We start from the raw sequence: 15,028 nt of genomic DNA, 5'->3' as shown, positions 1-15,028 counted from the left end.
CAAAATATCATTATACTGCTATCATTTTTACGTGAATAGACATTTCATGATACAGAGAAACACTCTGCAAACACAACACCCCAACGTGTAACAAAGCACACTTATTATATAGGGTAAGATACCCAGGAGCAATGTGAACAGGTCTTTTTTTTTGTACTCTTCCATAACAACTGCATTTATCTAAATTTGTCTGACACCTTTGTCAATTTTTATTCTGGATGTATTGTTAAGTCAGGCGCTGAGGAACTTGATGTTTAAAGTAGCCTTGTATTGATTAGTGGCTGCTATTTGATAGCTGGACAAATGTCTGATAGGTAGCTATCCCTCAAGCTACAAGCATTACAAGATAGGCGTCTGAATGAGTTTGTCCAAGCTGCTATCAGATCCTCCAGCTATTTGAAACAGTAACCAACCAGCACGACTGTAGTGACTGCAGAGATCTATCTTCATTGTGTCTATCATCTTAATAATGATACATAATGAGGGCACTTAAGGTTGGAGTAATTATATGCAATTCACACAAAAAGTAATACATAAACATTTCTCCTTAGGCCTTTTCCTCTTCTGCATTTTATTCAAATGCTAACTTGCCCCTAACCAATATTTTACATTAGTCTATAAACACTCAACACCTTCTATTTATGAACCTATAGCAAAAACATATACAATGTTACAAAATATCTTCTGTAGCAGTGTGTCTTAAAATATATGGTCGATAGAATACATATCTTGGATTACTGTTTCCTTAGGAATTGATACTCAAGGACAAAAGCTTTTCCTCTGGGATAATGTATATTAATGGAAGGTGACGCCAAGTGAAGACATCAGATAGAAAACGCAAGCGGCTTATAAATGTATGAAATTAGGATCCAACATTAAGAAGTAGTTCTTAATACCAGCAATTAGTGACTTAGCTAATGCTGAAGACATATCTTGTTACACGCTGTAAGGTCACTGAACTCAATTATATTACTGGTTTATTGTTACATTTGACTACAGTACATTGATGAAAAATACAGTTGTGATACTAGGGGCCAATTTGTAAACAAAATATAATAATTGTCACATTGACGTTTATCATACGGCATGCTGTATTGTGCTCTTAAATATGCCGCCTTTAATAGTAACAGAAAACTAATTACTAGGGTTAATTACATAACCTTATGGCGGTGGGTAGAACTGAGAACACTTTGTGCTGTGTATGTAGCTAGTCCTACTGTGTGCAGGTATAATGTAACAATACAATGCACAATAGCATAAGCACATATCGTTTAGAATGGATATGTTTGGGACAATGATCAGTATTTTTCGCCATTGATTATGGCTAATAGACTTAATTATGCAATAATACCAAGTCTGCAGTAACTTAAACTTTTAATGTGAGCCACTTAGCAGGACACACACAGCACTTTCCCCAGCGCAGTTGTAAGCTTGGAAAGCTGCCTTTGTCATGTAAGTGTTTTGTGCTAAACAAGCTATTTTTATTCATGCACACAAACCTCATCACATCAGTGCAGCGGAGTGTAATTCATGCACACAATCGCCTGCTGCCACTGTGCAGTAATACAGTCATGATATAAAATAACTCCAGACTTCCACAATTCTAGGCAACTTAAATCCCACGGTGCCAGTCCTGACTGATGGATGCAATAACGATAATAAGTAATGCCTTGTACATTACGCTCAGGCTGTACAGAACAAGCAATTTTACCTCTATCACCCCTGTATCCTCATAGATTGTCAGCTCTTGTGATCATAACCCTCACTCCTATTGTGTATTAGTCTACTACTGTATGCAATGTTTGATTTTGTCTCTTCATGTACCCCCCATGTGTAAAGTGTTGTGGTGCTATATGAATAAAGATTATTATATTATATAGGAAAAGAATCCGTACAACTTCTATGCACACAGTGTATTGCACTCTCCAAAATGGTGCAAGAAAGCCAGATAATTTGGCGCCTATAGCAGGCATCCTACTTATGAATGTCTTCTGCTATTTTCTGGGACACCTATTGATAGTTTGGCCATGCTCTTTATTTTTGTCATTAGAAAGGGGCGTGGTTAGCTAGTCGCATGTCATGCAAAGTAGTTATGCCGTGATGTTCGCACACATAGGGGACCTTTCACACGTGCAGAATATTTCTTCAAGACGCGGCTTAATCTACAGCTAAGGATTTCTGCTCCAAAGCCAACATTTACACATGCAGATTCCGATGCAGACATTTCTGCGTTTGTAGGTGCGTCTTACAGAAATATTCTGCACGTGTATTAAAAAGGTCCCTAAGAGATATTATCATGTGTCGCAAGACAGTAGAGGCGCAATAGACGGACACTTTTAAACAAGGGCCTCATTTGGATTAGTGACAATATTAATACCTGCCCCCAGCGTATCTGACAGTACATTAGATACACCATCGGAGGTCATGTGGTCACAGCACAGTTCTCAACTATGTAACAGTGCAGTTCATATGATACACTGTAGCTAAAACTTAGCAAACCCAACTCTATGAAAGAGCCAGCAATGTGTAAATCAAGAGTGCATCCTGTCAATGCAACATCTCAGCATTTGCAAATGTCACCCCAGATCACTAGGATGGAAGTAAGAGCTGTGTTCTGGAGTTATCCTAATCTAATTGCATCCAACAAAGTCCCTGGCACACAGTATAGATACAGTGCATTGCATTGTGTTGCATGCGTAGGAAAAGAAGCAAAGGCAACAGAAACATAAGAAATCACCTTGTTACAATAGTAGGGGTCCAGACAGGGGGATGGTCCCAAACAGGAGGTGTCAGGAGCTGCAGCTGCCTGTGCTGGCGGTGGGTAAAATCTCACATCCATTGCACTGCACACATCAAGGAAACTCCAATCTAGTTGTATGTCCAGCAGCAGAAAAAGACACAGTGATGCAAGAGCCAAAAGAATAATGAAACCTCCTTCACAGCTGCATGTGGATCCCTCACAATGTATTGTAAGTCACAGATAAACTCCACCAGGTGCTGCTGTAGAAGTGTGCAAGGTGACAGCAGCAGTGCACAAGTCAGGGGACAAAGTAGTCACTGTGTCCTTGGGATCAGTCCCTGTTTCTCCCCCTGAAGTTGCCGGATCGTGGCTGATCTCCTGCGAACAAGGGATCCGTCTCTCCCCAGCCTGCGGAATGGCTGCCCCGTGCTCTGCTGGAGGAGGAGGGACACTGTGTGGATGAGTGCTCAGTTATTAGACACGTTGGATCTGTTGACCTAAACAGCGCCATCTACTGGCAGAAGGGAACTTTTTCTTTGTCCTGAGAATCCAGGCGCTGCAGAGAGGATTATGTCACTACATTATTATCTGGATGCTACATTTGTATCATCCTGTACTTATATACTTACAGTTTTCTGTATACAGGAGATATAGTACAATCTGGGTGTATATATAGGTTTACTCACATCTGCTCATATGGGTCTATTAGAAACCTTGCTGTAGGGAAGAGCTATTATTCTTTTCCCCCCAAAATTGGACTTTGCGTATTTGTAAATAAGTACATGCAATTTATAAGTATATTAGAGCACAGACAAATATATAAACAAGAGTGTATAACAAACAATACAGCACAGCTACAAATAAATACACTGTAACACAATAGTAAAAATACATACTTTATTATGAAAACTCATAAAATACATAAACGATGGCACAGAAACTCATGTGAAGCCACAGCACAGGTATAATTAATCATAGAACATGATCAAAGGGGTACTATAGCAGTGACTGAATGGTAAAGTGCAAGTGCAATAAACATGAGATAGGAAAACTACTTCATAAATGACATGTAATGACCTAAAAGTGAATATAGACCAGCATGACATCTATGACCCAGTGTATGTTTTGCATTGGCTTTTTCAAGGGTCATTTTATGAGTTTTCAAAATAATCTATGAGAGGTTACCCAGAAGAAACAGGAATTCATTTATTAAAAATCTAGTTATTGGTACATTTTGAAACTTCTGTCTCCTTCTGAGTCCTCTCCATATGAACCCATTTATTTGTCCATACGTTTTTCAACTGCTCAAAGCAGTTTTTTAAACTCGTCATTGTTGGTCTTTTAGTACTTGTGCCGTTCTTTGTTTCTTCTCTTCCGTATCTCTTTTAACCTAAGGAAATAAAAAAACGCCACATGGTGCAAGATCGGGTGAATACGGAGGGTCAGGCAATGGTGTCATAGCATTTTTCGGCAAAAATTGCTGAAGACTCAGCACAGTGTGGGCAGGTGTGTTATAATGGAAGAACCAGTTACCTGTTTGCCACAATTTGGGATGTTTTGTCCATACATTGTGATTAGAGATGAGCAAGCGTACTCGCTAAGGCAAACTATTCGAACGAGTAGTGCCTTATGTGAGTACCTGCCTGCTCGTCTCTAAAGATTCGGGTGCTGGCGGGGGGTGGGGGGCGAGGATCTCTCTCTCTCACTCTCTCCCCCCCGCTCCTCCCTGCTCACTGCTGCAACTCACCGTTCTCCCCCGCCAGCACCCGAATCTTTAGAGACGAGCGGGCAGGTACTCGCATAAGGCACTACTCACTCAAGTAGTTTGCCTTAGCGAGTACGCTCGCTCATCTCTAATTGGGATGCAACCTTTTCAAAACTTTCAAGAAAAAGATTTGGTTTACTGTTTGATACTCAGGGCTTCTTCAAACGGGCGTATATGTTTTTACACGCACCTAAGCATTGTGAACAAGATGCTTTTGCACACGTATTGGAGAATTTTACTGTACATTTTTTCACATACAGGCCATGTTCACATTGGTGCAGGACACCCCTCCCCCCATCCTGTTTTAATAGGCTATTTAGCCTAATGAGGTCCAGGTGTGTTTTTTCCAATGGATTTGTGCTGTATTTTGCACTTCCCATTGTATATTGCATGCACATTTGCACTTCCTCATAGACTTCTATGGGGGCCTTTGGTGCACAAATGTTCACAAAATAGAGCTTGTTCTATGTTTTACGTGCTCAAGAAATTAATAAGTTCTATTTTCTGCCTTTTGCACACGCAATTTTTGCATGTGCAAAAACATGCATAGATATGTCCGTGTGGAGGAGCCTTTGGTTACAAAATGGACTATCCCTCTCACATCCAAGAAAAAAAATAGCATTGTTTATACATTGTTCACATGAATGCACCATCAGAAAATACATGAAAAATTGAATAACCTGTTGAAAAGAAAATCGCAGGAGCTAAACGCAACTTTCCCCAACAACGTCAGCTGGCATATCCCTCAGAAGGGTTTCACAGACATTCACTGAGAACAGAAGCCTGTACTAGTATATAGTACTAGAATATGATGCAGTCTGCAGAAAGTGTAGGGCAAGTTTCAGAAAAGCTAGAGCTAATAATGAAATGAGGCTTCCAATAGAAGCCAAAAGCAATAAAAAAAGGTTTGGGGTATGTCAAAAGCAAAGGAAAAGTCAAAGATGCTATAGGATGTTTACAGGATGAAATGGTGAATTCATTAGAAAATGATGTTGAGAAGGCCAAACTTTTAAATTCCTATTTTGTATCTGTTTTTTCTCAGAAAGTAGATGGAACATCAACTGATCTTTCCTGTGCTATTGGGGGAATAAAAGAATGCAGGCTATTTATAAGCAGAGAAATGGTGAGGGAACACTTAGCAAATATAAATAAAGTCTCAAGGTCCAGATGAATTACATCTTAGGATACTAAAGGAAGCAGCGGAGGTAATTGCTGAACCACTCGCCATAATCTTTGAATATTCCTTGAGAACAGGAGAAGTCCCAGAAGATTGGAGAAGGGCAAATATTGTCCCTATCTTCAAAAAAGCGAAGAAGGTGGATCCAGGAAACTACAGGCCTGTGAGCCTGACTTCTATACTGGGAAAGATCTTTGAACAAATTATTAAACAGCACGTATTCAAGTATTTGGATGAGAATGGAGTAATTAACCAGTGGCCGAATGGGTTTGTAACAAGCAAGTCATCCTAGACTAATCTAATTTCCTTCTATGACAGAATCACTGACTGGGTTGATCAGGGAAATGCAGTAGATACTGTGTATCTTGACTCTAGTAAAGCACTTGACAAAGTATCTCATACCAAACTTATTGGACAAAATGACCAAATATGGGATCGACAAGACAACTGTTAGGTGGATTCACAATTGATTGAGTGATCGTACTCAAACAGTGGTCATAAATAGCTAGACATCCAAGTAGGAAGGATAGCTCACCCTAGAGAAGAGAGAGAGAACATTCAAAAAGGTCTGGACAAGCTTGAACACTGGGTGCCGACTAGCAGAATAGTATTTAACAAGGAGAAATGCAAAGCACTACATTAATGAAAAAAGCACATACAGAATGGGAGGGATTGAGCTAAGTAACAGCAGCACATGTGAAAAAGATTTAGGTATACTAATAGATCATACACTGAACATGAGTCAACAGTGTGATGCAGTATCAAAAAAGGCAACACAATTTTAGGATGTATTAAGAGAAGCATAGAGTCTAGATCATGTGAGGTCATTATCCCCTCTACTCTTCCTTAGTCAGACCTCATCTGGAATACTGTGTCCAGTTTTGGGGGTGCCCCAATTTCAAAAAGACATTGACAAACTGAAGCAAGTTCAGAGAAGAGTTACCAAGATGGTGAGTGGTCTGCAAACCATGTCCTATGAGGAACAGTTGGAGGTTTTAAGAGTGTTAGCTTGCAAAAAAGAAGTCTAAGAGGAGACCTAATAGCTGTCTACAAATATCTGTACAGAGGGATCAGCCCTATTCTCATTTTCACAAGGAAAGACTAGAAGCAATGGGATGAAACTGAAAGGGAGGAGTTACAGATCAGATATTAGAAAAATCTTTCTAACAGTGAGGGTGATCAATGGGATGATTTAGTGAATCCTGCACTGAGCAGGGTGTTGGACCTGATGACCCTGGAGGTTCCTTCCAACTCTACCATTCTATGATTGTAGTAATGCCCCACAGACCAAAAGAAGATTTCTGTTTCTTTTGGGTACCCCCTCATTTGTATATTTCTACCCTTGTATTGTGCAGCTCTGCCATGCAGGGGTGACTGACGATCACATGATTGCTGGGTCCAAAAGAGCAAATAGCACTGCCGCTTCCTCTATTCACTACATATGTAACTCTCATTGAGTTCTATGTAGGCTGAAAAACATAAGGCTGAAGTGGTTATAAACTGCTTCTGTCTTCTCCATCGGGTCATCTAACAGCCAAGTCCCCGACCTGCTCCTGCTAGATTGCATCAGGATGAGCTTTAAATCTATGTCGTATATGTTGTGGGATTAAATCTATGTGTAATGGTGTGGGATTAAAGTCCAGGAACAAGCGCCATATATGTATGTGCTTGGTCCTTATGGGGTTAACATATACTGTAGTTATTAGAGATGAGTGAGTATACTCGCTAAGGCACATTACTCGAGCGAGTAGTGCCATAGCGGAGTATCTCCCTGCTCGTCTCTAAAGATTCGGGGGCTGGCGCCGGTGACAGGTGAGTTGCGGCGGGGAGCAGGGGGTAGCGGGGGGAGAGAGAGATCTCCCCTCCGTTCCTCCCTGCTCTCCCCGCCCCCCGACGGCCCCCGAATCTTTAGAGACGAGCGGGGAGATACTCGGCTAAGGCACTACTCGCTCGAGTAATGTGCCTTAGCGAGTATACTCGTTCATCTCTAGTAGCTATACATTTCCATATGTTTTCTACTGCAAATTCTTTTTCTAAATAGTTTTGTAGTTGACCCCTTTTTTAGGCATTTGAGAGCAAAAAGCATATATACGTTAAAGCTTTATGTTTCTATTGAAACATGTTTCTTTGTTTCTATAGACTGTGATTTTAAAAAAAAGTATATATCAATCACAGTTTATTTGAAAGACAGAAAAGTGTCTGCACTATTCTATCCAACAAAAAATGTACATAAATATAAGGGGAAGCGTAGTATACTTTGAAAAACTTTTAACCATTTGTAGTCTATGGGAATGTTGAGCAATATATTTGAATATAGTTTTTTTTTCATACATATATGCTGAAAAATCACTATAAAGCATTGGCCAGTAGGTGTCTCACTTTCTTATCACTTGCTGTCCATTACTTGTCCTGTGTAGTCTATCTCCATGACAGGTTACAGGAAGTGGGGAGGATCTTTTCTTTCAATTGTCTTATGCTGCATATAGTCTATGGAGAGAAGAGGGAAAGAGGAGGAAGGAGCTGATGGAGGGAGAGAGACTGACACAGATATGTGAATGCAGTTTATACTACTGTTTTTTCTTACCTCACTGCTCAATGCTTCTCTATGGTTTCTTTCAGGCTGTTGTATTCTCTGTATATAAGAGATAGAAACTAGAGAGCATGTTCCACTCTATGTAGTGTATGGGAGACATCATAGCAGCTAGTCTGCACTCACCAACTCAGGCAGAACTGAGATTAGAGATGTAGATGGCAAGGAGGAAAACTGGTGAAAAATACAAGTTACATAAAGAAAAAGTGTTATTCCTCCAGGCTTACACGACCGTATTGGAATTGCATATTACACAAGCTCTGTAAGCCCATGTGATATCTGGTACCTCGCAGGCAATCAATTACATTATCTTACACATTTTCGCTCACATCAGCATGTCGGAATTGAGTAATCCACAAGCGCAAAATAGAACGCAGAGCGTCCTATTTTGCTGCGTATATACGTGAGATAGAGCCCATTGTTCTCTGTTGTGGCGTATATATCCGCAGCCCATATGCAATTACATTGTGTATGGGCTCCAGGTATACATGTCATCACTAAGCGGTGGTGTGGTAAATATAAACAGCAACAAAAACTGGTGTACTGCCCATGACTACCTGCGTGAGTACGCTATCATACGCAGTACAATTTTACCGCCATATGCGGCCATATGCAGAGTCATTGCCTCTCTCTTCATCATGATATTGGACCTCATGTGGCGCAGAGTGTTAAGCTCTCACTCACGACCTGAAGGTTGTGAGTTTCATCCCTGCGCAGTTCAGGTAGCCGTCTCAAGGTTGACTCAGCCTTCCATCCTTCCGAGTTCGGTAAAATGAGGACCCAGCTTGCTGGGGGGGGAAGTAAAAAAATTACCTAAAAGAGCTGCAAAATAAGTTGGCGCTATGCAAATAACATGTCCCTTTCCAGAAAAGCCTAAGGGTAGCTTCAGCTATAGTGACGTTGGCAAATTCCCTCAAGAGTCCACAGAGAAATCCATACCAAATTGTGCAGATTTTATTGCTGCTTTCCCCTATGGAATACAGCTGATGGTATAAAGTAAAAAAAAAAAAAAAACTATACTCACCTACCCTAATCCTTTGGCAATGCTTCTCCAGCCCCTGCTGGTCTCCAAGCAAATTTCTTTCTTACTTGTATCTGGTCTTGCATATTGTGCCACACATCTGCAGGTAATCTGCTGGAAAAATTTACAGCAATTGGACTTTATTGTGGATTTTGATTTCCCCATTGAGCTTAATGGGAAAAATCCACAACAGACCACATAGTCACATAGTCACATGCTGTGGATTTAAAACTCTGCACCACAGGTTAGTTTCTGTATCAAAAATTTCTGCAACATGTGGATGAGATTTATTGAAATCCCATCCTATTTGCTGCTACTGTATGCTGCTACAGAATATACTTTGAAAAATTCTCACAGCAATTTTGCTGCTTGGGGACTACCCTGAAGTTTTTAAAATGTTCATTTGGAATGTAAATTTATGACTATATAAATTGTTTCTTCATTTTGGAGTCATTTAGGCAACATGGACACACAAGAAGATTCACACCATTCAAGCCTTCTTTAGGATATAAAAGAGATAAGCTAAGATTTACTGGAGTACCAGAGTCTTAGACATGGCTTTGTAATGTTTTCCTGACTGATATACTTCAACAACCTATTTTCTCATCTCTTTCAGAATGTCCTTTTATTGTGGAATAGTATTCTTGTAAAAAGTTTGTGAGAACTACTTCAATGATGTGACAAATACACAATATTGGAGGCATCTGGTGGGTGAGCCAGATACTTTTTTCCACAGTACGGTAGTTGGACATAAAATACACTGTTGGAAATTGAAAGTGTTACACATAGACAAGAGTTGTAGAAAACGTATGACTCTTGGATCAAAGTATCTCCCTATAAAAGGTACTGAATAATTAAAAATTGGATGAAATATTAGTATGCAAATCATGGGGCCCTTTGTTATGCAAAATGTTACATTGTTTTAGTTTAGAAGTCGTAAAGTGTGTTATAAAAGAAGGTCCTTTTTTGTCCACAGATTGTCGGTGACTAGGTATGCCAAATCGTAGAATTCGAACTCTATACAACAAAATATCTGACTTTGAGAGAGGTCTGATAATTGGCATGTTCAAAATGGGGGCATCATATCATAAAATGTCCTGAAGAACTGACCGCAGGGCATGTCAGCACAGGTCCATGCACAAGGACAATGCCACATGAAGACCATCAAATAGTGTGGATGGCAGTTGCTGATACATAGGTGACTGCAGCACAGATCCAAGCAGTGTTTGGAGTCAGAGTCACTCTACGATTGTAAATTGATTGCTTGAAGCTTAGTTGCATTTTCGGACTCCCATGCAGAGGGATCCGTTAACCCAATTTCACTGCCAGCAGCGACTAATCTGGTATACTGCTAGATGGAACTGGACCCATTAAAATAGAACATTTGTGTTTAGTGATGGGTCAGAATTCTGTCTGGGGCAAAGTGATAATTGTCAACATAGCTGTTGGAATTTTGGAGTAAGGGCCCGTCCTGCTGTGATTTCAGAGTGCCACACAGGTACTAGAGCCATAGTTTTGGGTTCAGCTCAAATGAATTTTTCCTTCCAACAGGTTATTCAGCTTTTTGCCTATTTTTTGATGGCTGATACATACAAAGAACGTGCATCTGAGAAATTTTGTTGCCTTTTCCCTTTTCAAAGCACTCATTAAAAAAGTTTCACGGAACAAGATTGGGTGAATACAGAGGATGAGGCAAGGTGCCATGCCGTTTTCATCAAAAATTGCTTTACACTCAACACTATGTGGCCAGATGTGTTGGCGTGATGGAAGAACCAGTCACTCTATTGACCTGACTTTTTTTTACAAGTGCTTTGAGCAGTGGAAAAGAAAACAACATTTCATAGCTGCATGCTGTTCGTATACAAAACGGAGGAAAAGCTGAACAACTTGTTGGAAAAAAAATTACTGGTGCCGAATGTAAGTCTCTCCAGCAATGTCAGCTGGCATACAGCCTTAGAAGGGTTCCACAGGTATGCACTTTGCAACAAAAGTTTGTACTAGTAATGCCCCACCCACCAGAAGAAGATTCCTGTTTCTTTTGGGTGCCCCCTCATAAACTTTTATTTATTCCAATTTGTTATTATTTATTCTGGATATGACTCTGTACTCATCTACCATGTTTCATAAACTTCCAATAATTCCTACTGGGTGTAGGACTTTCAATTTCCACCAGTGTGTATTTTCATCTATAGTAGGTTTAGATTTATCTGAGTGACCTGTTTTTGTTTTTTTCCTATTGCAAACATATTTGGAGAACATATTCTTTAACACAGAACTTAAAGGGTTTGTCTCATTGCCAATCAATGTGATTTATGCTACTATCCAAAAAAAGCAGAGCAGAGTCTGGCACTGTCACTTTGTTCCATGAATTGGCATTAGTTTCAGAATTCAGAGCTCTGCCATTGGGCAGTAGTGGCATAGGCTAAATTTTGCCTCTGCCACAAATGATAAATATTGCCCAATCTATAATGCTCATTGACATAAATAGTGCAAAGGCCTTTACTTAGAGGTATATGCATAATTTATTTGGTGGTTGGTACACTAGCTAAAATGTAAGTTGTGGAGATTATAGGTATCATATAATGCATCAACTACAGTAAACCAAAAATCAGGCAAGACGAGTGCTCTTACATACATGTTCCTTGGTAAAAATCAGAGGCCTTAAGGTCCTTTTACATGGGCAGATTACTTAATCGTGATCGGCGCTCATTAACTTTAGATTTACTAGCCACAATTAATGTGCAGCCGTTCATATTCATAATTGATTGGGTGACTGTTTATACAAACTAGTGTATGTAATTTCCTACAAATTATAATTTTCATGCCCGCATGAACAACAAATGAGTGTTTTATCATTTGTTGTTCAATCACTTGGCACAACTATACTGGGTGACGATTGGGAACAAATATTTGTATGAACGTTCGTTCAGCCAATCATCGTCTCAGGTAAAGGGACCTTTAGAACAATGTTGCTTTTTCATTCCATAATGAGCTGATTTCAATTGCTTACATTACGCAGGGAAGCACAGAGCATCACTGGACTATTTTCGCATCTTCTTCATCATTGTATTTGCCTGTTCAAATTTCAGAATAATTACTACAATATCTAGTATAGATTGTCCCTTTAAATCTATGAAATAAAAACATTATAATGTCATGTTGTTGAGGTGGGCTGGCAATCAGCCTAGATAACTGAGAATGTGTCAGATTTACCTCACTTTATCACATTACAGAATAGTTTTCTCATTATTATTATGCATTTCAAAGCATGTGTAGGCTTCAGGATTACTCATTCCCATAAACTTACTTGCCTAGCTTTCCTTTTCTTAACACAACCGTACAGAGCAACAGCAATTCAAATGTGTGGTATGATGGCCTAGTTTACAATAGTATGAAAATCTGTTTCATTAACTGCTTAGTGTCTGCCAATATCTTTTTTTACGGCAGTCATTAAGGGGCCTTATACACATGCCTTTTCATTGTGCATTGGTATCCCATGCCACAAGGATCGTGGGCTCATCTGTCCAATGACAGTCAGGCTCCAGCTCTAATGAAAAACCTCCATTCCCAGCCATTTAATCTTTTACACTGTTACATATTTCACAAACCTGAACTGGCGAACTCAGACAGAACTACAGAACTGCGAACTAGCTTCATACATGACAACAGGTGAACTCAGACGAAACATGGAAACAGACATAAATCAAGACAGAACTTGGAATCTGACAGAACTCACCAACAGGCGAGTTCAGATGGAACCACAGAAGTGCAAAACGGACTTCATACTCACGGAAAGACATAGACCAATGACTGACAAGTGCTCAAAACACTCACCTGCATACATAGCCAGATGCAATAACTATAGGATGTACAAGATATTCCTTCATATTTTGGCCAAGATATTTAAGCCCACAAGACCACTTCAAGGGTCCTCGTTGTCTCGCATGTCCCTACTCTAACTAGACAACTAACCCCAGGAAACCTGCTTGCATGTGGGGAGAACATCCCCATAGGGTCGACCCTGCACTGGAACTTAGGGACCTACCTAATCATAGATGATAAACCATCCACAGCAAGACACAGTTCAAACCACGAATGGAAACCTGCACAGACACGCAGGAACATGACACTGTTCACACCTAAACAAACTGAGCATGCCCGTTTGCACCTCCTGTTTGGCAGCATGCACAGACATGCAGGAGCATGACACTGTTCACACTGAACACACTGAAAGCTGAATAGACACACAGCAATATAATACTATTCCCACTGAACATACTGAAAAAACAGAGGAAAGACTAGCAGCCACAGCAGAGGAGCTAGTATATATGAGCAGCAGACTTGGGGGATTGGCTGGCTGCAGAAATCCAAACCCAGCCAGCTCAATCAACCACCATCTGTGGAGCTATGCTATTGGAAACCATGTATACAACAGAACTCAGCAGAACGCTCTAACAACATGCTGTGGTCAATGTAACTATAGAATGTAAAAGGCTAACAGAGGGAGCCCAATGGACTCACTGATATGATTGTGGGGTGCCAATGTGTTGCTATGGCACCTGGAAAGGTGATTCTACCATCTATGGTGGCTTATGAGGGTCTCATAGGGCTATATAATATACTGCAATACTAATATATTGCAGTATATTATGGAATTAAATTCATGCCCCCTAGTGAGACAAAAGTAAAAACTAAAAAAGTGGGGAAAATGGTTAAAAATATGAAGAAAAAAAAAGAAATTTAAGACCCCCTTACTATGTAAAGAATATACAATCACGAATTCGGTGCCTTGCTCCAGTCTTGAGAGGGAAGGAGCTGAATGACCTAAGCAGACATGTAGGGAAAGTAAAGGGAGCTGCACCCATAGTAATAAGCAGCCAGCTTGCCCTGCAGGGGTCCAGAGCCAGTGGGTGGGGTCTCCTCACCTCTGTACAGCACCGGTGCTGGGTGAAGGGGCACACTCTGAGTCGGCAGGTGGCCCTAAACATTTGCTGGATAGCCAACCTCTAATTTCCTGCTTCCCTGATCCCCAGCCCAGCCCATCACTGAATATATCCTACTGTTTGACAGGTGCCATTGTTCAGGGAAAATCAATGTTATTCACTTCACCTGTGAGCAGTTTGAATTTTATGGCTGATTGATGTGTATATAAAAATAGTCGTTGATGGGGAAATGTCTTCATTCAGTTTTTAAAAATGGCAGACGAACTATGTGAGACATGTTTAATTAAAAAAAGGCAAAAATGTACAACGTAGCTCTTGTAAATAGTTTCATGTATTAGATGGCTAAGACAAGGTGTAAATTCATCTAGAAATATGACATTTGGGCTGAATGCCATTTATGGATCCTCTACTGTGCAGAAACGTGGTGGCAGACAATGCCAGGTTTGCCGGGGTACTGTTTTTATCCATTGCCAGATTCATCAGTAGGGGGTTCCCCCCCGTTGATGAACCTGGCACACACTTTACGTGGGAGAGATACTGACGCTAGGCTCACATAATATGCTGGGATTTATAAACCTCTGTTCATTACGGTAGATAAAAAATGTTGAAAAACATTTTGATTCATGACTTGCATATGTTAGAATAGAATAATGCTTATAGACGTCGAGTCTACAAAATCCATACACTAACTGCAAGGCAATCAATGAACAAATAAGAGGCATACATTTATACAATAAATCATTACTTTAAAGGGCAAACTCCTATCTTTCTTCAACAAAAGGCTTTTCTAAA

At 40.2% G+C, this 15,028-nt stretch overlaps 1 protein-coding gene across 2 annotated transcripts in view; it reads right to left on the bottom strand.

The window, feature by feature from the left end:
- Nucleotides 1-3,180, bottom strand: part of TOX (thymocyte selection associated high mobility group box) — a 258,050-nt gene extending 254,870 nt beyond the window's left edge. For both annotated transcript variants that reach the window (XM_066578295.1, XM_066578296.1), the window contains exon 1: nucleotides 2,738-3,180. In XM_066578295.1, coding sequence (XP_066434392.1) covers nucleotides 2,738-2,839 — 102 coding nt within the window. In that variant the 5' untranslated portion in view covers nucleotides 2,840-3,180. The remainder of the gene's footprint in view (nucleotides 1-2,737) is intronic.
- Nucleotides 3,181-15,028: the final 11,848 nt, after the last annotated feature.

Source organism: Eleutherodactylus coqui, chromosome 9 (genome assembly GCF_035609145.1).
Source record: "Eleutherodactylus coqui strain aEleCoq1 chromosome 9, aEleCoq1.hap1, whole genome shotgun sequence".
NCBI lineage: Eukaryota > Metazoa > Chordata > Amphibia > Anura > Eleutherodactylidae > Eleutherodactylus > Eleutherodactylus coqui.
Note: the sequence above shows the minus strand (reverse complement) of the source record. Positions and strands in the feature narration are given on the sequence as shown.